General features: G+C 40.2%; 1 protein-coding gene across 4 annotated transcripts in view; it reads right to left on the bottom strand.

The window, feature by feature from the left end:
• Positions 1 to 12,399: 12,399 nt before the first annotated feature.
• STAG2 (stromal antigen 2) overlaps positions 12,400 to 23,256 on the bottom strand; it is a 71,212-nt gene continuing 60,355 nt past the window's right edge. For 2 of the 4 annotated variants that reach the window (XM_030228765.2, XM_009090353.4), the window contains exons 25-34: positions 23,068 to 23,207; positions 21,855 to 21,956; positions 20,060 to 20,208; positions 19,388 to 19,516; positions 18,838 to 19,043; positions 18,250 to 18,439; positions 18,051 to 18,164; positions 17,137 to 17,263; positions 16,733 to 16,810; positions 12,400 to 14,316 (exon numbers count right to left, since the gene is read on the bottom strand). In XM_030228765.2, coding sequence (XP_030084625.1) covers positions 14,293 to 14,316; positions 16,733 to 16,810; positions 17,137 to 17,263; positions 18,051 to 18,164; positions 18,250 to 18,439; positions 18,838 to 19,043; positions 19,388 to 19,516; positions 20,060 to 20,208; positions 21,855 to 21,956; positions 23,068 to 23,207 — 1,259 coding nt within the window. In that variant the 3' untranslated portion in view covers positions 12,400 to 14,292. Of the gene's footprint in view, positions 14,317 to 15,777; positions 16,190 to 16,732; positions 16,811 to 17,136; positions 17,264 to 18,050; positions 18,165 to 18,249; positions 18,440 to 18,837; positions 19,044 to 19,387; positions 19,517 to 20,059; positions 20,209 to 21,854; positions 21,957 to 23,067; positions 23,208 to 23,256 lie in introns of those variants that run through there. The other 2 variants (XM_030228767.2, XM_030228766.2) reach the window with 2 other exon arrangements.

The following is a 23,256-nucleotide window of genomic DNA, read 5'->3' as shown; positions in this document are numbered from 1 at the left end:
GTGGGCAGGAGCCCACCCTTCCACCCAGTGCCTGCTCAGTGGGAGCTGCAAGGAGGTTTAGGTGCTTTTCCTGGGGAGAGGGGCTCCTACTGCAGGGCTCCTGGGGGCAATTTCAGCGCCAGGAAACAAAGTCCATCTCAGGGGACTACAGGACTGTGCCAGCAGTGCTGCCCATTGCTCTGGGCCCCATCCAGGGTTAACTCACTAACCCCAGCCTGCTGAAACCTTCCTTCCCTGTCCCAGGGGCACCAAGCACAGCCATGGAGCATGTCCTGGAGCACCCCGGGATCACCATGGGGGCAGCACAAACCCCACAGCTGCAAAGGGCCAAGGTCTCACCTGGGACAGGGGGAGAGTCGTGTGCTCACTGCTTCCTTCCTCATCCAGACACGCTCCTGCTGCCTCCTCCCTCTGGGACACAGGGATTTACCACCAAGCAGCTCCTCCTGCAGCACAGATTTACACAGCCCAACCCCTTATTTACACTTCAATTCTGTCATTCTCCTGCACACACACAAATCACATTGGGTTCCCCAGACATTCTTGCCAGCAAGGCTGCACAGGCTTTCCCCCTGGCACTAAAGAGTGAAGTGCTGCCACACTAGTAGCTAGATATTAAAAATAAATAAACTGGGGGAAAACACAGCAGCCAGAAGCTCTGATTGAAGATTAACAGGTGTTGGGATTTACAGAGAGATAGTGCTTTAACTTCAGCACCTGAGTGACTGATCACATCTGTAAGACTTCATCTGCTTTGTACTTGAATTAGATGATGCACGTTTAAAAGCCATCCCCAGGTGAGTTCTGGGCCCTTTTGGAGATCTGGCATCAAAGCAGGAGACAGGCAGGAGTCACAGGCCAAGCAATGCAAGGCAATCACTCACTGAGTGCCATCGCTCACGCCTGCTGCTTTGAACACAGTTTGGAACAGAAATGCAAATATCTATTTTTCATCAGTGACCCAGCACAAACCACTTCAGTCTGACCACAGCAATGCAGAGTGAGCATTCATCAGAACAAACATTTACTCAGGTGCCTGAAAGGCTGCAGAACCCCAGAGCAAGAATAAAGCATTAAAAAAAAAAAAAAAAAATCCACTTTCTTTTCTTTCCCCTTCCTGAACCACGAAGAAAGGTCACAAAACCTTTGCAGACTTCTGTCACAAGCCCAGAATACAGTGGGCTTCCTCTCCAGCCAGCAGGGTCCTATGCCAAGATGGTGGGAGTATTCACACCCAGGCTCCAGTGGAAAACCAGGATGTGCTGACCAAACCCCCAAGCCCTGTCCCCCTGCACTGTCAGTGGGAAGGAGGGAGGGGTTGGGAGAAGAAAAGGTGTTCTAAGGGCTTATTTTACTTCTCATTATCCTCCTCTGATTTTGTTAGTAATAAATTCACTTTGCACCTCTAAGCTGAGCCTGTTTTGCTCTTGGAGTGTTTTTCTCACAGTCCTTGTACCAATTTATGAACCCTTACTTAATATTTTTTCCCTTTCCTCTGCCCAGCTGTGAGGGGAGGGCAAGTGAGTGGCTGTTGTGGATGCCTGGTGTTTGGCCAGTGTCAAACCCCAAAATGATCTTAGAGATCTTTGCCAACCTAAATAATCCTGTGGCATACAGGGAGCAGGGTCCAGCACTCATGGCCATTCAGCCAGCAGGGGCAGAGCTGGAGGCTGTCAGGGACAGGAAACACTATTGTGCCCAGCTGGAGAGACCTGACCTAGGGACTGGAGGTGTTTGACTAAATCAGTTTTTAAATCATTCACTTACTTCTCTAAAGGGAGGGCACTGCTGCCCAGCACACTGGAAATCCACGAGCTCTTGTTTCCACCCAGGTCTCAGCTCTTGCCCACAGCTGAGTGCTTGTGGAATTGGAGCCATCTGCAACCACTGCCCCATGAGAGTGCCCAGGGACCCCCTGGAGACCTCCCTGGAATGGCTCTGTGAGCACAGGGACTCCAAGTGAACCTGCTCCCTTACAGGAGGGGCTGTACCCATAGATCCTGCAGCACCAGCAAAGCCCTCTCCAGCATGGAGAAAGGCTGAGTGTTCCTCTGTGGATCACACAGAGCTGGGGGTCTGGAGAGGAGCCAGAGCCCAGCACAGGCCTTGGAGCTGTTTTTCTCTCACCCCCTGGGGTTTGATCCAAGACCTACAAGAAGCGAGTCAGGGTCTCTCATTCATCTGCTGCAGACACGATTTTGGGATGAACAAGATTCAAAAAGCTGCAGGAGACCAAGGGTGAGGAGCATTAGAGCCCACTGCCAGGGGAAGCTGTCCTGCCACAGGGGCCCATTCTGTGCAGGAAGGAGCTGCCTTTCCTGCCTCACCTACCTGAGCAGGGCTTCTGCCAACTCAGCATCACCGAGCAGGTTCATGCAGAGCTTTCTGCCTTCTGTGGCTTCCCAACTTCCTTTCCATTTTAGTGACTTCAGATTTTCCACCCAACACTTAAGTTTCCTTCAAAGCCCAGGTTTTTAGAGCAGCACCAGCAGCTTCCTCATCAATCACATCTCTCTCCACTTCTGGCAGGTCCATTTTCCTTAATGGCTTCTTTTCCCAGGACATGCGTGGGTCCACCTAACCAACAAATAACCAGCTTGACTGGTATTAACAAATTTCCCTGGTTTTCCCTCTCTTACAATATTTTTTAATTTCCTAACCTACATATCATTTGATTCCCATTCCTCTTATCCCCTCTCAGTCTGTCCCCCAAAACTCAATTACTCCAGCCCATCCCACCTGCACAGGCCAGCCCTCAGCTCGCCCCAGGATGTCACAGCTCCTCTCTCTCACCCTGGGTTTTGGGTGCATGCCCTGTAGAACCCATAGCTCTCCTCATGTATGGCTGGAAGACAAACTCAGAGCTCCGCCGTGTGGCACAGCAACAGCAGAAGGGGGTCCCAAGGCTCCTAAATGAAGGGAGCCAACTGGTACTGCCCATCTTCCCCCAAGGCATTTCCTGCCCTGCTGTCCCAAGGCTGTGCAGCTCTGCACACCCTGCCTCTGAGCTAGGTGGGCTCCCAGAAGTTGGGAAGGCAGTGAGAGGACTGTAGCATCTCCTCCTGCCTATGGAGAGCCTCAGTACCACTGTGTGATGCTCTTTGTAGGGATGTGCCCTAATACTCTGAAATTTCAGCTTCTGTCTTCTGCTGTGCTACTTGGATGTATGTAGAAACTTTTCAAGTGGAATTCTGATTTTAATTTGCACATGAACTTTTAAAAGTTGCAGAAGGTGGTCTCTTGTGATAGAATGAAGGAAATTATAGGAAATGACCATTTGGATGGGAGGCTCCATGTGGCCTCCAACAGTGTTGCAGGGAATCAGACTTCACCATTATTGAAAGATACTGCAATGATTTGAGAAAATCTGGACACCAACCTGGCACTGGAGAAGATGTGTGTCCATCAGACAGCTTGGCCATTCCCACAGCTCAGCCTTCTGTCCAGCAGTCCCAGTGAGAGGATCAGGTTTTTGCTAAAATTCACTGTGGAATTGAGCACCTGCTGAGCCAGCACCCCACCCTGTCCCCAGAGTCTCTGGCTGTTCACATCCACACTTCCCACCCAGACACAGCTTGAGACAGGACAACACAGGATGTACAGCCCCACCAACAGCCCAGGAAGTGTTACAGAAGTGTTTGTTACAGTTCAAACCCCCCTCCATCTCTGCTGCACCCAGAGCACTGCAGAACCTTCACTGTGCTGCTGGGGGGAACAGCCCTGCTCCACACAAAGAATTTGATGTCATGGGGTGTTGAGAAGTCACCTCTGCAAAGCACCTCCAGCATGAGCCCTCCGAGGGGGGGACACTGTCCTGCAGCTCCCAGGAGGGCAATCAGGAGCAGTTTCAAACCCTCCCACCTGAGGCTCTCCTGCTGATGGAAGGCACCCATGCCACGCTGCCCCAGCTCAGCAGCCACTCCCAGTCCATCTCCAGTGAACTGCTGCCTCTCCTCCAGGGCTCCCCAGCCCAGAGCCCCTCCTTGCTGAGAAGCACAAAGCCCCCAGCTCAGCTCCATGGCCATAATGCTCTGCACAGTGGCAATGAAGAGATGCAATAAAATGGATCCAGTTACACAAAGCACAAAAGGGAGGCAAAGAAAACCAAGTCATCCCAGGTGGTGTGGTCATTTCCTCAAGAAAGAAGAGGGTTTTGCTCCCACTTTCTCTAGCATTTATTTTATCACTCAAACAATGCCTCACTGATGGAAAAAAGAACCTGCAATATTTTAGTCTGGCTTAAAACAAACCCCTCTACAGAGCCAAGGAGACTTCAACTACCATAGAGAGGGTGGAGACAGAAACATTCATTATTTAATGGAAAGCATATCAAGTTTGATAGATCCTAAATTCCTTTTTAAATGACACTGATTAGTCCTAATTAGTGCAGGAGTTGGCATTACCTCAGCCCTGACATCCACACAGGAGCTGAATACTTAGTCAAAGTCTAGTTGAAAACTACTCAAACTTTAAATAAAAATTGCGGGGTTCTTTTTCTTTTCCTATGCCAAGAACATTTTTGACAATTGTGCAAATGTTGAACAAGTCAAGAAATTGGAACAATTTGAGAAGAAATGTTTAAGACAATAAAAGGTCAAGGACAGCACTCTGGTCAGGCTGCCAATTTCATACCCAAGGCTGAAAAGAACTGATGAAATTAATGGCTATTAATGAAATGACATTGCTGTATATCCTCTACCATCAGCTACCTGGCAGTAGCCCTGTACTTTCCCATGTTACTGCTTTTATGCTTTACTGGTATCCACAGGGTCTGTGGCTCCCAAGGCCAAGGTGGGTGCTCCCAGACACCACTGCCAGATATCTGTCCTACACCTAGGTCAGGCAGCCACAAAAGGGGGAAATAATCAGTATTTCCCAGACTGAAAAACTCTGCCACCGTGACAAATTCATTCAGAAGACAGACTAAAAGAAAAAGAAAATGCAGGGAAAATATGTAAAGTTGAATGACTGGCTTCTGTGGAACTGCCATCCCAAATTTCTGCTGAACATACTAAAGACTTTTTAATTTATTTTTCTTTTTAGCTGGAGGGCCACTGAGAGGACATGGTAAGACATATCAGCAGAGAACACAATCCAGAAGACGCTTAAACACATCTTTTTTTGCTGATGATTCAGAGAGAACATCTTCATAAGGCCCCAGCTAGAGACCATTACCACGTGGTGAGGACTTTCATTTTAATTATTCTCTTGAGAAGGGACCTACAGGAGAAAAGGGAGCAGCCCCTGGGATGGAAATGGAACAACCAGCTCACCCAGCATTCATCCCCACTGATCCATAATGAAGTGTGGATTTGAAACAAGCCCAGATAGTTCCCCAGAGGCATCATAGTGAGAATATGGAATTTATACTGGAACTGGAGTCTCTTAAGGGAGCCCTTCTGCTGGCCATGCATCCCTAGACCACCAGGGAGACAACCCTGCTGTTGCAGGGGTCAAACACACATCTCTCAAGCTACTGCAGGACCCACACAGGTGATAGAAGAGTATCTGTGCAGCACAAAGCACCACGACATCCACTTCTGGGCTATTCTGGGTGCTAGTGTAAATTTAGCTACATCTACACTGCACTTAGGCCTGAACAAAAAGTATTCTCTCCTCCCCAAATTTCTGGCAAGTGAAGAATGGTGAAGCCTTCTCCAGGGAGCCCAGCATCACTCACCCAGCCCCGCTCCTGGGAGAGGTACAGCCATCCTCACCACACCAACATCCCAGCACTTAAAACCTATTTTCAATTACACATCTAAACCAGAGCATCTGTAAAGCACATCCTGACCCTACTGAAAAGTACAATCAGCTCTTAAATTTCTCTGAAAATTGAAACCTTGCTAGAATCTCCTGGTTTATTTTTCTACTCTGTCAGGTCCTTCATTTCAGAGGCTCCTGTAATTTAATATTTTTCTTCCATATTAATATTTTTGTAAGACAAAGAACTCAGCCCATTTTGATAAATTAATTCCTGCTGACTCCTGAACTACTTCCATTTTGTTCATTAATGCAGATGTAAACCCTCACCCCTGCAGAGGGGAGGCTGGAGCACCCTGCAGAGCTGCTCTCAGGCAGAACAGCACTCAGCCCTTCAAACTGCAAAGAGGCTCCAGGGACCTGTGCACCCACAGCCCTTCCCAGTGTCCTGGCACAGCTCCCAGGGCCCAGTGACAGAGGGGAGGGGTGAAGTCCCCAGACACAAAACACAGTGGAGAATTAATCCTCAGCCCTGCTCTCACCACAACACCCCTGGAAGTATTCTTTAAGAAGGTTGCTCTCGTCATCACTACTATTCTTTATGAAAGTTTTGTTAACCGTGTTTATTTTCACCCTGCTGTGGTTTCTCTGCTCTGAAAAAAAAGGATTGATTTTTTTGTTACTGCAAAGTAACAAAACCAGTTCTGCTTATTTGTGTGTTCTTGTAGAGATGCAGTTTGTGAAGATCTGCAGGAACAGTGATAGAGGAATAAAAAAGGGGGGGGGGAGATCCCCAGCCCTCCAAGAGACCTTATTCCAGAAGGAAGACAGCTGTGAACCAGGCATGGCAGGATGCCAGGTCAAATCCAGCCCCAAGAAGGCTGGGAGAGAGCAGGGACCAAGCTGTGCCAGCTGGACATGGGGCAGCCCCATCACTGGGGGTCAGGCTCCTCCTGGCTGGGGCAAGTGATGGAGACAGGAATTGAGGCACAGGGGGCTGCACTGGGACAGGCACAGAACCCCTTTCCCATCCTACAACTCTACAATCTCACTAAAAATTATGTCTGGTTTGGATACAGTAACAAACATTTTGTTGCTTTTACAACATTTGGATGCCATAAAAAATTACCTGCAACTTTTCCTCAATCTGGTTGCTATTTCTTCTTCTGGTTGGAGACTAGGAGCTGTGATAGAAGTCCCAAGTTTTCTGCCAGTATGAAGGTTATCTTCACTTGGTAATCTGTTAGGTGTCAAGAACTATATTGAAATAGCATTAAAAAGCCTTGGTTGTCCAAAAATTATATCTATTAAAAAATACAATGATTAAGGACCAAAGATAAGTAGAAAAACTTCCTGTATTTTGGAACAGTGACAGAAAAAAAAAACAAACCCTGAATCTCTACCAAAGATAGTAATATCAGAAACAGAAATAATGCAAAGAACACCCACTGTCTGGACAAATCAAAGAGGCCAAATTCAATTAATAAGTTACCAGAAATTACCTACCCAGAGCTGACTCATACAAATGCAGGGAACTTTCTCCCTAAATGCTATGGTTCTAGAATTACAGAATTAATTACTTGACTTTGCAAAAGCTGCAAGGCATCCCTTATAAAATGTACTGATTTGGGCTGCCTGTACTACTAACTTGAGCTTTACATTGTGTAATTGCCAGACTTGTCCTTTGAAAACAGCGCTGTTTATCACCAGCTGTCCAACGAACAGTTTATTTAATGGTGTGTACCTGAGCCAAGACATGGCTCATTCAGTCCAAATTCCTGTAATATGCACCCTCCTTCACCTTAAAATTGTGTGGGAAAAGTCCCTCATCACAAGAACCATTGTTCTGAAATTCAGAAAATAATCCTCTCATTCAATGTCACACAGGTGAAAGAGGGTCCCCACTCCTCTTCCCCACCAACTCAGGGATCAAGGGTGTGCTGATGCATCAGATCTGTACTTTTATTCCTAGACCACAACACCCTGAGAGCCTCGACTCAAAATCAAGTTGGCTTATTTCTAACATTTTGCTGAAAAAAAATTAATTATCTCACTCTGCAGGCAGGTGAGACGACTGCATTTCCTGGCTCAGGCTGACCACATTAAGCAATTTAAAATTAAATTGGGGGAGTCATAAGGTGGCTGACCCAGGGTTACAGGACTGGGAAGGCAGCTGACAGCTCGGTGATAATAGGAATGATAATTAATAATAATTAACTGCCATTTCAGAGAAGATGGGCACCCCACATGTCTGATACCATGCAGGAGGCAGAGCCTGAGGAGGAACCACAGGGTGGCCAGGCTGTCAGCCAGGGCCCAACATGGCAACTGGTCAGAGCATCTTTGCTCTCCAGATGTGAGTTATGCCAGTGTGAAGGAGATCTGGAGCTGTCATTGTGTGAATGTTTGTGGCTGGTACAACAGCAGTCGTTACCCACCCACAAGACTCACCCTGCCAAGTTACCAGTTCTGATTATACATCACTGAGTGCTGTGGTTTGGCTCCATGGAACACTCCACACATGATTCATTTCTTATAAATGAATGAGAGATGAACAGCAAATCAAATTCAAAAAGAAGAAATTTGACTTTCCTTGTGAGTAGGGACTAAGAAAAAACTAAAAGACATAGATATATTTTGAACTTTACTAATGGATCAAGTGGCCTGTATTGAATACTGTTAACTACAGAAACAGCATGTGGAGAGAAAATGCTTCTAAACTGTCTAAATCCACAAAATCTGTAGCTCTGTCACAATCTGAGACAAATCAGCAGTGTGCCAGAACAAACACAAACAGCCTATTTCTCTTTGGCTAACTCGACACAATTCCCAGGAAAAGCCAACACAAACAGCTGATATTGCATCATTGGCAGCCTCTCTGCTCTACAGGGCACCCTTTCTTTCTGTCAGATCTACAAATCCAACCCAAGTGAGTTTTAACTGTGCAGTTAAAAGTCAGTCTGAAATAGAAGATGAAGCATTGCAAGGTTAAAAAAATAAATAAAAGAGAGAATTTGTAATGAAAGCAGCTTTAAATAGAACATGTGCTTCTTTTACTTCACAGCACTTCAACAAGCTACTTTCACCACACACAAGCTATTGATATGAGCAAGAATAAAAGGGTCCCTAACAAGGAAAAGGACTGATAGCCCAAATCTGTAGATTTCTCCAGTTACAAACATTTACACAATAAGCCCTTAAACTGTAACACCATCAGTCCCTCAAACAGGATGGAACTGACAAGATACTGTTTTCACTGACAATGCCACTTCCCTAATCCACGCTAGGTATCAGAGCACTTTGATTCTTGTCTGTAATGGAAGAATTCAGTTGAAAAAAAGACACCCCAAGAAATCTGCTTTTCAAGATTCAGAAGATTATAAACTGGCAACAGAAATAATGGAAAGACAGCTTTTGTCAGTTGATACGTAAGAACAGTTGTGTAAAAGACAGCTCAGTGCTTTAAGATGAACAATAAAGAGCAGGCTAAATATAAGATACGCCACATCTTTAGTGCTTTTGTGCATGATATGAAAAACAAGTGGATGTGGTTTGCTTTTTGCTTTTGGTGGAGTGCAGCAGTTTGAAAAGAAGAAAACAGAATTTAAGCCTGTGAAAAGAGTGTGTTAAAATAATAAGAGATGGGTGCATTTGTTGCTCAAGAGCTGTGGTTTAACTGCTGTTCACAAAGCAGCAGCCAACTGCCCTGATGGCAATATGGCCTGGCAAACAGGTGTCATGTGGAGCTCCTGCCAGGACATGGGGGCTGCAGCTCTCCAGCATGGAAACCCCAGTGCTGGGCAGCTTGGGATCAGAGGGGTGCTGAATCCCTGAGCCAGCCCAGCCCTCCCAGGAGCTGCAGGAACCACAGCACAGGGCTCACACCAATGTCCCACAGCCAGGCCCTACAGACAGAACAGGGGATTTAGGGACAAAAGCCTAAGGGTAAAGGCACTGACTGAGCATTCTAGAGAAGGGCCAGATGAGCACAAGGAGATCATCCCAGCTAAATTTCTGAGGGATCATTCCAGCTGTACCCACAGCCCACCAGACTGGGAACAAGCTGCTGCTGTGTGCATGGATCTCCCACCTGCCATTACCCACCTGAACAAACAGGGAACTGTCTGCAAGCTCATTAATCCATTTTCCCAGGTCCTGCTGTATTACTTGAATGCTTTCACCAAGTAACTACCAGCTTCACATCTCTCCTTCCTAATTTGAGATGTTCTCGGCCTCCAGAGGTTTTATTACCTTTATATTTTATTTTATTAGGTTCTTTTAAATAGCTTTTCTGAAAGTGCAGAATTCAAGCTGTTATCAGCTGAACACAACTTCCACTTTTAAAGCTGGTAACTGCAGTTTTTTCTTCGACAAAAAGTTAATATACACAAAACATGATGACTTTTCCTCTTATTTTCCAATCAAAAAACTGCTGAGAAAAGCTCAGCAGAAATTACACAGTCAGGTTTGGGAAGCATGATGACATTATGGAACTGTACACACATTCTCTGAAGGACAGGGACATTTTCTGTCAGGCAGCCACCCAGCCACTTTAACATGCTTTGGATCATTTTTCTGGGCACAATTATAGCTTCTTCCCACTGTACTGCCACTATGATTTACATCCATAAAACCTGGCAGCAGCTAAAAAAAACCACAACAAAAAGCAGCAACTGAATCTCTAGCTGGAAGGCACCATTTGCAACAGCTGTACCAAATCTAACTGGTAAAAACTTTTAAGAAATATGAAAATTGATATTTAATCAAAGAAATAGATTAAAGAAAGAACAGCAACATGAAGAAGGGATACAGGAGAGAACGACAGCAGAGGAAAATGACAGGCACAATTCACAGGGAATTGTTACTTTTAAAACAGAATTTTTATAGAGCAGTATTGTCCTGAATTACCTTGTTTTCCAAGTATGTGTCATCATCCACCTCCATCAAAAATATGATCACTTTTGGAAGTGAAATTAAAGAATCTTAGTCCAAGAAATTGCAGAGGATTATGAAAAATGAGGCAATGGCATAAGCTACATTTCAGCATCACAAATTAGTTGAAGAACATTAAATTAAAGCAGTTAAGTAGGAATGAAAATATTTTTAAAGAATCAAATTGTGTTTTGTCAAAAGAATTCTGAAGCACAAATTCACAATTTTGACAAATGCTTCAAAGAATTAACAAGTCCTTGATATTAATCAGGCTATAATTATAATAACAATAAAATCTATAGGTAAAAAAGTAGCAAAGCATTGTTGTGAATCAAAGCAGCTCAAAAAATCCAGTATGTGAAGGAAGTTAATTGTATTGCTGTCCTGAAATCCCACACAAGGACAAGTGTATGGGTAAATTAGGGGGGAAACAGAGGGGCAGATTTTAAATAGGTGTTTTCTTAGTTATATTGAGAATAAAGATGGAGATTTATGATCTCTAACATGCTACAGGAATCAACATCACACCATCCAAAGGAGAAAAAACCAAACAAACAAACAACAGCCATCACTAACGTCTTACATATTGTCTTTGGTTGTTTAATATCAAGAAATACTTTTTACAGAATATGTGGAAACTATTCCTTTGAAATTCATTCTGTGTCAATACCTTCCCTGTGGCCCCCCTAGTAAACAAGAGGACACGCTTTACTTTCTCTATAGTTTGCTTTTTTCTACATTTTTTTCATCTCTCTCTTCAAAACTCCAATTTCTTTCATTTACAGGCTTTTGAACCAAAGCAGTTTAACTAGAACAGACTTTACATTGTATAGTGAAGGTATTTTTCTTGCATTATAAACTTAGAACTTACTAAAACAATTTTCCACAAGATACTATTGAACTTACAGCAGGATTTAGAGACAGGAATAATGAACATCAGCAATAATAATAACTAAAATGAAAACCTACCCAAAACTCTTAAGGTTACATTAGCATGGATTAAAACTTTTCTTTCTCTACGATCTTAAAATTACTGCTTTAAAAAGTCTTGTACCAGAAAGGAGTTTTCAATTCCCAGCTAGAGGTGCTCAGTAGTTGAGGAGAGGGGAATGGGAGGGGGTGTTTAGGGTTTTCCCCTTATTCCCTTGCTGTCTGGCCAGTTAAGCTCAAAATGCTTACCAGGTGCATGATCAATTTATGGAATGAAAAGTAGCATACACATTTAATGGTATTTCCATTGGACTATGTACAGCATCTCCAATGTCAGAATCAAAAGCATTCTGAGTAAAATCAGATAATAGTTATTAGGAAAAAGAAACCAACAGAAAGGTTATTAATACACCTTTAAAAAACGTAACACAAAAATAATTAACCACTGCTTTCTTGGCATGTAAAAGTTCTATACAAATTTTAAAAATTTTATTTGCAGGTACTAACCTCTTCAAAAGCTCACTCTGTATTTACACTAATTCTTTTAACAAGTTTATCTCAAATTAAAGCATATTTAAAACAATCATGATTGCATTAACTTTTCTGCTTTAAATTATTACCCAATTAGTGCTTTATTCACATTTTAAAAACTTGTACAATTTATTACAAATATAAAACAGTGCAGTTTTTCATACATTATCCCAACTCTGAGACAAACACTTAAAAGACATGGAAAAAGATTTTGATTTCTATAAACATAACATTTGCATTACTCATACCCCTTTCTTCACTGTCCTCCCATAACCCCAATTTAAAAAGATCAAACATACAACATACTGTAGGTTTATTTTTATTCAAAAAGTTACTGTCTCAAGACATAAATACAAATCAGAAAACAGTACAATTAGGACAATAGAATGTGGAGGACAACAGGTTAAGGTAAATATATAAAACATTTTTAGCTGGTTGAAAACAAAGCTGTAAGAACTGCTTTCACAAAGAAACACTCCTTCAAGAGTAAGAAAAATCAACTTAAGTTTAAAATCATATATACAGTCCTCTCAGCAGTTCTATTAAATGCAGTGGTGTGGAAAACAATATAGGCAGTACTTTTAGACATGAGAGTATTTATTTATGTAAAATGAGTTAGGCAGATCTAGTTTTCATTTTGTTGTTACCCCATGACCTAGTAAAATAATTATATTTTATCATGATCCTTTAGATAATCTATGGTTTTTGGCTACCACAGCCGAATGTTTAATTTCTGAGTCTAAAAACAGGAAGCCTTTTTGTATTCACCCATTTGGGGAGATTCTTGTATTGCAAGCGTATTAAGGCATGGAATGATTAAAATAATATACCTCAAGAACTGAGAGACAACTGACAAAAAATATACATATGTAATATAAGTTAATATTTCCTTTAAAATGATGTCTAGCTGCCTAAGCCTTGCAAAATGAGTCAATGTCAAAATGGCATAGATCCACTTTCTGTTTTAGACCAAATTTAATTTATTTGTGAATGGACACAAAATGAAATTTAAAGCTTAGCTTTCAAAGAATATTATGGGTTGTTTATGAGTTTCTATTATCCAATCTAATTTACATATAGAGGAAATGTACTGTAACCTGTTAGAAGTATCTTTAACCTGAAGACTGCTTGCAAAGACAGATAGATAAAACAATATAAAATACAAATTTAAAAATCATTTTTAAAGCATGAATTCTCATGCTCTTCTATTTTTAAACATTGTTAAACTTTCAATATATTTCTGAAACCTCATAATTTTAAGTTGGAATTTAAAAGTAAGAAAAAACTAAACAAACTGCGCAATTATAAAATCAGCACCAATTTATATATATATATAATTTTATTTAAAATTTAGATCCCTATTCCCACACTCTAATAAGCTGTATAATTTTTGTTTAGAATTTTTCTGCAAACATACTACAATAAGCTTCTTTTATTTGGAGACAAAATACAGTGGCACTACTGGAAGGAATTTCACAACATTACATTTTTCTTAAAGGACAAGCAAACTTTCAGGGTTGGTAATGGGCAAGCAAGAGTGAAATCTGTTACGTTCTGGTAGCTTATAGCTTATGGACCTTTCTGAGAAGGCTAACATGAAGCTTTTGGAATAAAAAGTGTGGTTTAGATGAAAAAGCGGTTAAAATTCTGCTTTATGTATTTTTTTCCATGATTAATTGATACAAACCTTCTGTTGCTGAAGTTTGCATTTAATTGAAAATACTGACAACTCTTCTGGTTCGTTCTACACTGCGAGAAAACCAATCCATCTACTATTACAGCTCATGGACATGAACAGCAATCCAGCAGAGCTCATGATTATTTAGTATAGCCAGCAAATGTAAAGAGAGGGGCTCAAATCTGTACCAAACACCTCTCAGACTGTTAAGATTAAAACTCAGAGGGAATACTTCTTATGATCCAGAAATAAACTGACAGCACATAAATAAAATATTGAATTTTTTTCCCAACAAAAAGTGTAGCTTATCCTCAATTGTTTACTTGTCCTTTACATTTCTTTTTTTCTTTCAGGCAAACAAAACTGCCCCTTCAATGCACTTGATCTTGAAAGCATGTCATTCTCCTTAGAGAAAAATCTGTTCAGAATTTCACTGTATCTACCACAATTTTGTATTGAAAAACTTCCTCTTCCACTTAGAAAATGACTTCACCACTGATTTATTTGCTGCTCTGGTATTAAAACATTGACACCCCAAGAACCTAAAAAAAAAGTTAGAAATGGTGTCAATTTGTAGTCTAATACACATTTAACAAATAACAAAACAATTAGTATATATTTTAAGATTAAGACACTTCAAGATATGTTAAGGCATTATTAAGTTTATTTTTCTTTCAAACCAGATTAACCACACTCCTGATTTAGATAATAATATGAAAAGGGCTCCTCATTCATTAGAAATATTTTTCTCGCACTTGAAATTAACTAGATCCAATAGGAATAAAGCCTGTGTTTTAATTATTTTAGGTAATAATTGCAGAAAAACTTTTAGTTAGGTGCCTAACTCAGACTTCTTTGACATTCTATTGGCACTAACCTGAAATCAAATGTGTTATTACCAGCTACTAAACCTGGGACAAAACCCTCCAGACACTGGCTGCTGCTGTGACTGTGATCACAGAAACCACAGGCCATCCCACATCAGCCAACCAGGACACAAATTTAACATTTCCTAGGAAATGTATTCACTCTGTCAGGAAGACAGTGAAAAATTAAACAATCATCAGGTAAAATCAAGCAACTGTACTTCAGGAGACTGTGTAACTAGGGAAAGAAAAAAAAAATCAGTTTCCACTTCCCATGTGAGAACAAGCTATACAGCTTTCTGTCAATGGAAGTATGTATGACCACTGATGTGCCAAAAAAAAACCACCCCAGAATATTCAGATTTTGTGGCTGCCCTAGCTTTTGTAAGACTTTATAAAACCAGCAAGAGCCAAAACAGACCAAATATTCCTGAACCTTAACAATGCTGTTCATATTTATCTGTTTACAAACCAATTTTTACTGTTCTTTGAACTAAATTCACTTTGGGTGCCTCCTATAACAGAGCACACAGACAGAACTGCCTCTGGGGCCAGCAGTAACTGGGCACATCCGACTAGAAGTCTAGTCATAAACCATGTGCATCTCAATAAATTAAACAGCTTTATAATGTCTACGCCTATTAAAAACAAGTGCAACAGCTCCAAGAATAAGGGACCTCTGAATAAATTACATGAATAAAGCAAATTAACTTTACTCTGAGAACTCTTTGCATTAATGCGATGATGCTGAGCTCTGGCTTGCCGCGTTAGCCCTGGCCTGTGTCTCCGCTCCGCAGAGGAGCGGCCCCGCCCGCGCTCCCTGCGCTGCCGGCGGCTGCCCCCGCGCGGCCGCTCCCGCGCACTGCGCCCGGCACAGGCGGGAACCTCAGCCCGTTCCAGCGGCCACAGCTAGTGCTAGAGATGGAGAGCTAAAAGGGTCCTCCAATCAATTAAATGCAACCTGAAGAAGGCCAAGGTTTCAGCATTGTCAGACTAAAAAGTGACTGGTACTTCACAGATCAGTCCAGGAAAAATCGAGAAGAGGAGGGAAAGAACGATTGTAAAACAGAATGTCAGAGAACAGGCGAGATATTTTCTTGGTGTTAATTCAGGTAAAGAACACACAACAGCCAGACGCACAGCCTAACTGATTCATTATTACTAAAGCAAAGCCCTAGTGGTACAAAATATATGGATTTGCAATTAAAACAGTATTTAGGACTTCTCCCATAAGCAAGAACAGGTTCACGCTGCAACAATACTGTAAAAAAATACATAACCATCTTCCAAATTCCACCAAGCTGTCCAAGATTCCCATGAAGCCTTGTTGTACTGTCCTCTGCTGGCTTGCTGCAGCTTGTTATTTCCAGTGTAATTTTGTACCAGCTACCCAAGGTCAAAAATGGCTGCATACTTTACAAGTGGTTCAAGACAGAAGGAATCCCTCATGCAGATTTTTAAAAGAGATTAGAGACTGCAGATTTATCAAGTCGGATAAAAGGGCAACTGCAAGCAGAAACTACAGACTTCGGATGTTTTGGACCTAAAACTTTATATGGAAAGAAAAAATACCTCTCATCTCTATAAACAGATATCTGTATTATCTCTTATTTTCTCCATTATCTTACTTATGCACAAAAGTAAATATGCCAATTAAAAAAAAAAAACCCACAAAATGCAAACCATCTAATGCTGACATTTGGTAATGACACCAGAGTCACTGAACTAAGCTCAGCACAACAGAAAACTTGCCTTTAATACTGTGTATGCACATTTCTTCATTTTTCTAATGCTCTTTGCTATCAGCCTCTGCTACAGTCTTTTCCATAACAAATGTGTTTTCTGCTCAGAATCATAGGCTTTTAACTTTTACATAGCTAGATACAGATATTAAGAACAAAAATCCCATAAAATTGCAAGGAACACTGACTATCCTAGAATGTATGGAGCTGAATTACTGTACCAGTCTGTCAAAATAAGCTAACAATGACAACCTGAAGAATGCATTCTTTCCATTTAAAATCTGAAGTAAGGGAGTATGGCAACCTTAAGACTGATTTACATTACTTTCCCCTTATGTAAGTGAACCTACCGATTCATCCATGATTGAAGCGGGGTCAAAGAAATCTGGTTTTAGTTCCGTTCGTTCTCTCCTGTTCTTTGATGGTGGCTTTAGAAAGCAAACAAACAAACAGGTTAAGTGCAATTTCACCAGAAAAATAGAGGTTTTACACTGTAGTCAGCAAAGCTGAACTCTCAAGGGGAAGAAATTCACAAGGGATAAATGTTATTAGTTAGGACAGGAAGTGTTCTTGTTTCAGTAAGGCAACTGGAGCGGATGGCTCTTGTATACAGGCAACAGCACAGCCCTTTACCAATGCAGAAAGCAACCAGAATGATTTTTCTTTTATTAGAAAGAAAATTTAATTCAAATATCTTACTTTAAAAGCAGAAATGCAAATCCCAAGACCACTAAAAGAGAAGTAAATTTCTTACTAGGTCTATGTCCATGGTGTCAAAATCCATGCCTTCATTAAGATCTTCAATCCGCCCTTCTGATGACATCATCACATCTTCAACAATTGGCTCTTCATCATCTTCCATTAGACTTGTGCCACGTCGACTGAAATGAAAAGCAATACTGTTTAGCACTAAATCAGTTAACTTCTACTTAAAAAGCTAATGCACAGTAAGAGACTCCTAACAAATGATGATTCCATTACATAAAACAGAAATGAAGTAATGAAATGAATGCACAACTACTACTAAAGAAAGCTGGTATTTAACCAGAAGATACTACGAGATCATGAGACAATGCCTAACAAAGGTCAGTTCAGACAACTGGTACATTGCTAAATGGGGATTCTGAGATGGTGTGAGAACTGGTAAGCAGATCTCCTCCATACCTAATTTATGCTCAAGTGAGAGAGAGCTTAAGTTTTGCCACTTAAAGAAAAATTGTTTCTGCCTTATGATAAGGCCAGGAAGAATCCCTTTGAAATGAAGTGGATGTGTAAAACCACTACAAATACTCCCACATAGTCCTTCATCCTCTCTCCTCATAAATTCTACATGAAACATCATATCTTATGAGAAAACTAAGGAGTCATTCTAATTATACTAATTGGCGTCACTGTATTTAAAAAAAGCCACCATTTAAACAATGTTACATGAAGTACTGGAAATAAAACAATCAAAAGTAGGGGGAAGATGTAAAGCTCCTCAATACATATGCCCATGGTTTTTGTTTGTAATGTGCAATTTTCTTCTGCAGAACCACACTGTCCTTAAGAAAGCAGAGAACTTTCAAACTCAGAAGATGTATCCCTCTTAAAAGATACAGGTGTTACCACTGCATTTATAAACCCTCCCCTCCCTGACCCAGGGAAGAAGCATTTCACTCCACTCACATGGCGTGTTGCAAGTTGCTTCTCAGCTTGACGTAGTTCATCGCTGCCCTCTCCTGTTGTTGTCGCGCGGCTTCTTCCTGTTGCCTTTGAGCCAACATCCACGTTACTTGCGTGCTTAAAAAGACCATTATTCTATTTTAAACATGTACTGGTTTTGTGTTTGGACACTAACACAAAGCAGACCTACTGGTGTACGTACTTGTAGTCGAGCGGCGGTTGGTGGTGCTCGGGCTGCATAGGATAGACACCCATGTAGTTCTCGTCGGGTCGCAATCTCTTAGGCTCCCTCATTATCGTGGAGGTGAGCTGAGGTGTCTGCATCATGACTGGTGTGTGCATTGACTGCTCCCTGTTCAGCCACATACTGTCACTACTGCTGCTTTCTTCAGCTGGAAGCAAACACAGGAAGAACATCTGTGAAGTTTTTTTCAAACTAGTCTAAAAGCGAATGCTGAAACACGAATTAAATGCATGATACAGAGAATCAATTGCTTTACTTTTTGCTACAAAGTCTTACATGTACCTCAAAGTGCCTGGATTTATAATCACTCGCTGGAGCATTTCTATACTTTTCTATTGTATGACTCAATGCTGTTTAATGCCCTTATCTTCTTTTGTGAATCAAATGAATACTTTCCCCACTAAGACACATACATGATCAGAGGCTACCTGTTCTGAAAAAATACATAAAGGCATACCGATACAATCACACTAAAAAATATGGAACAATGTGTGCAGTTTATATGAGCATCTATTCTAGCAAATTTTAAGATGAGAGAAGCTCTACCTTCAGGTACTTTCCGCTTGCCTGTTGCTGGCTTTGTCTTCTTATTTCTTACTGTAGATCCTCGACTACTGATTCCGCTGATCACTGACATGGTGTCATCATCCCCACCGGCTAATAAAGAGTTTCGGTAGGACATGAGAGGAAGCCACACATCTTCTCTTCGTAGAGACATCTGAAACGTCATGAACTTCTCCAAGTAAACATACCTTTAAATGAAACAAGAAATACAGAGATGCAGAAATCTGTAACAAAATGTTACCGTGTCAAGATAAGTAACTACTGAAATTATCAGCCAATGTTTCCATCCAGTTAACACAAAGGCCTGACAACAGCAAATCTGGAAGACAATTTCTGTTTATCCACCATAAAAGGAAAAATAACAATAAACATAATTTACCTTCCGTGAGTATACTTGACTACATTAAGTGTAAACTTACCTTGATGTGACAAAGATTCCATTTTAGATTAATACAACACACAAATATTTATTCTGATGCACATCTTTTGTGGTTATCATTACAAATACTAAGAATATTAAGAAAATACTTACACTGTTCTTTTGTCTTGTCTGAGAAGTTTCGAGGAGAACTCACTGAGAATATCAAGAAATGCCAAATTTAATGGTGGGTGGCTCTCACCTTGTGGATTAGGCTCCTTAAAAGCAAATTCTATGCCATCCCTAAGAACAAACAAAAAATCACATCAGAAAAAGAACAAACAGAAGTTCAAAGCACTGTGAGCTACCAAACCAAACCCCTTTCCTTTATGTCAAGAAAGCAGTAATTTGATGTTTCCATATTCCAGCAAAAAAGGTGAACACCAGTTATTATTTTAATCTGGACACACTCTTTGTGTCATGGAATTTCTACCTTGCATTGCAGGTTTTCTGCATGAGGCCAACATGATCGCCACTGACAATGATGTGGATCTGTTCTTATTGTTATGGATCAGACATTAAAAAGGCTTTTTCATTATACCATTGACACTGCCATAATTTATACGCTTATACAATGATGCTGGAGAACACCAACAACATTAAACATTTAGGTTATAGTCAGAGACAAAACTGCAGTCACCCCCTAATTAATATTTGGGCTATATCATCTCTAGGGCTGAGGCACTTAGTATTAACAAACTCATTTTCAAAGACTAAAAAGATTATCTTATGTTAGTGAAGAAGTTTTTACAGAAATGGAAGTAATAATACAAAGCACACAATTACTTGTGTAACATAGCAATAGCTTCTCTTGTTTTCAACTGATCCAATCCAAATGTTAAAGCAAAACGTCGAGCAAGTTCCTTTATGCCACTGAATGTTGGTGATGATCTGTCAAAATTATAACCATTTTCTTGAATCATTTCATTGAAGAGCTGCATGGAATAAAAAGGGAAATTTTTGTGTATTAAAAGATTATGCCAAACTTTGGACCAATACACACAGAGGTGAGTTTCAGTTTAAAAGTATGTTTCACAGCTACTTTCCCCCCACTCCTAGTCTGACAACATCAAGAGACAAACATGGACATTTTGGACAGTGAAGTCAAAGCTACTCTTGAAGATTTTGCACCCCAGAGATAACTCTGAAATGCACTGTCCAAGTACTCATCACACTGTAGATACAGTGGATGACAGATTTCAGTGCTTCACTAAACCAAGGTGTTCTAAAGTTGAGAATACAAAAAATTAGTAGGATTCCCTAATTACATACACCAACAAAGAAGAGATAAATGGGGTGATCCTTACCTGGTCTTTACTAAAATACTTCTAACTACTAGTTCCCAATCCTTCAACCCTTTTTTTTTTTTTTTTTTTTTTTTAACTTCTCAAAATACAAGTATAAAGAAGAAACTCTAAAATGGAAACATGTTCAGGGAAACTGCCAAGGACACCAGAAATTCTGTCACTGAGATTTTTAAGTACTTATCAATAGTTGTCAAAGCCTAATACTCTGAAGTTCAGTCTTTTCTCTGATCAATCCTTTCTCAATCCTATTGAATTCAACTGTAATTTCACTTCAATAATAATTTTTTCTATTTTCTTAATTTTGTCTAACACACCCTTCACTCTTTCGTATCACAAAGAATGAAACAAAGAGTGCTTAGTTACATATTTTACACTGCAGTTCCACCAGCTACTTAAGAGCCATGCTGCTATCAAAAGGAAAGCTTCATCCTCCCTTGTTTTGGCAATATCCATACTGATAAACCAGTCCTTACTTTAATAAGGACTATTCCTGTTTGGCCTCCACCAGGCTCAATATCCAGACCCACAGTCCCTATGCAGCTTTATAACCTTTAGTCAAAAAAACAGAGATAGAGAAAATATATTTGGGTAGATTTTCCTTTCATAAAATAGCAGTGATCTATGCTGGATTACAGTGTTTTGGAGATATATGTCTCTGCTGTTCTGAGCCTGTGAATAAAATCCATGCAGATGGTTTATGCGAGCAGATTAATCAAATGCTAACTTTAACTGAATTCATCAAGTTTCCAGACAAACTTTACTGAAGAGAGTACACATTTGACAATAAAACATTCTTTAATGAAGTCTCTACTAAACATTAAGAAATAACTAGAACTTCAAATTAATTCTCAGAATAGTTTAAAAAACCCAAAACCAAAATAACACACCGAAAGCAGAACAAAACTCCCATAAAAAAACCCCAAACCACCTACCACACAGGCAGGAAGTATTTATCTGTTCACAAACAAGTAAACTGGCCATTTCACAACATATATCTGAATACTTAAACTATTGTTTTAGAGTTATGAAGGTTTCATAGAGTTACATTCATTTTGTATTTACTGACTTCTCCTGCATCTTTTGTGGTACAATATTTGGTATAAGAAGACTTCTGGCAGTTTTTCACATAGTTTCAGAAAATGTGTTTCAGTTTAGACCTACTTATCCCTACCGCCCATAAAAATTCCATCATCAATATCTCAAACTAGTTACTAAACAACAGGACATCATCTACAGTATGGAATTTCATGCATAAAAATATTGCAAACTCTTACCTGCTGCAAACTAAGAATAAGTGTTTTAGCACACTGGATTTTGTCTATCTGTCTTGTTTTACTCATTGTTTCTTTAATAATATCACCATAGTCGTTGTAATACTAGGAAAAACAAACAAACAAAAAAAGGTTAACTGCCAATGTTAGTTGAAAACATTGCAACTACTGAATTCTTCTGAAAACAAAATCTAGGATATGCTCTTTTAAAAAGAAAAATCAAACATATCTAAAGTGGAAAAACCCCAACATGTTCATGTTTACATCAAAATTACACCCTAAACCACCTCCAGAATAATAAATAAAAAAAACCCTAAATGCAAACAGAATAAACCCACTTTTCATTCTTGCAGTGAGTATTACTTTAGAGGCAGAATGACCTATTTATCTTCAAGGCCGTGCCATATTTGTTAATGACATGTGTTCACCCCTCCAGGGTACAGAATTAGAATCTAATCTTTTTACCAACTCCTGGAACTCTGGTGGGAAGTTTTATTTTCTTTGCTGAAAGGATGCACTTACAGACAGCATCATAGGCATAATCTGTCCAACAAAGCCAGCTGTCTGTCCAGGTTTAAGAAAGACCCAATTAATTCTTCAGAGAATCAAAATATATGTAGGGCACTCAAGACAGATAAAAGCAGGCTGCCGAAATTTTAAGATTTTAAGGTAATCACCAAGGAGCAAAGCTTTATCATGTTCACAAAATGAGAACTCTTATTAGTGTGCAGCTGGGAATCCCATGAGCCAGGAGAGGTTTTCATATTTAAGTAAGATTGAAACAAATATAAAGCTAATTGGGAGAGTGGACTCAAATTTTACTTCTCTTCTACAAAGTTTAAACTAAACTATTGGATGAGACTAGACATTATGGAGTTGATTTTGGGAAGTACATTCTCAAAAGGCCGACCAAACTAATAAGTGAATTAAAAACACACCATCAATCAGAATAAGAAAATAAAACCAGTAAAAACAACATTAAAATAATTAGTTTCCCTTCTTGGTCCCCTCTACCCACACAACACGAACTATAAATCTCATCTCGGTAATTTTCCCCCCTACATACAAAAAAAGGGCCTGCAACTCTTAAATTTTGAATTCTTCCCATTTTGAACCTGTTATCTTGCAAGCTAAAAAAACAAGTAATAGGTAAAAATTCCCCAACTACTGTATTCTAGTAGTTTTATGAAGTAGCACTACTAAGCTTCAAATTTACCTTCATATATTGCTTGAAAATATCTGCGGCTGTGTTCATTTCCACCACAGTATACACAATGAGCTTACAGAAAGCTGCAAGCAGGTTTCTTCTTTTGTGCAATGCTTCAATTTTGCTGGCTTCATCATCCTGCTGTCCATCTAGAAAGAGTTCAGAACAGGAAAACTGTCAAGTTTAAAGACTATATTT

This window comes from Serinus canaria, chromosome 4A (assembly GCF_022539315.1).
Source record: "Serinus canaria isolate serCan28SL12 chromosome 4A, serCan2020, whole genome shotgun sequence".
Taxonomy (NCBI): Eukaryota; Metazoa; Chordata; class Aves; order Passeriformes; family Fringillidae; genus Serinus; species Serinus canaria.
This window is presented reverse-complemented; position numbering and strand designations above follow the sequence as displayed.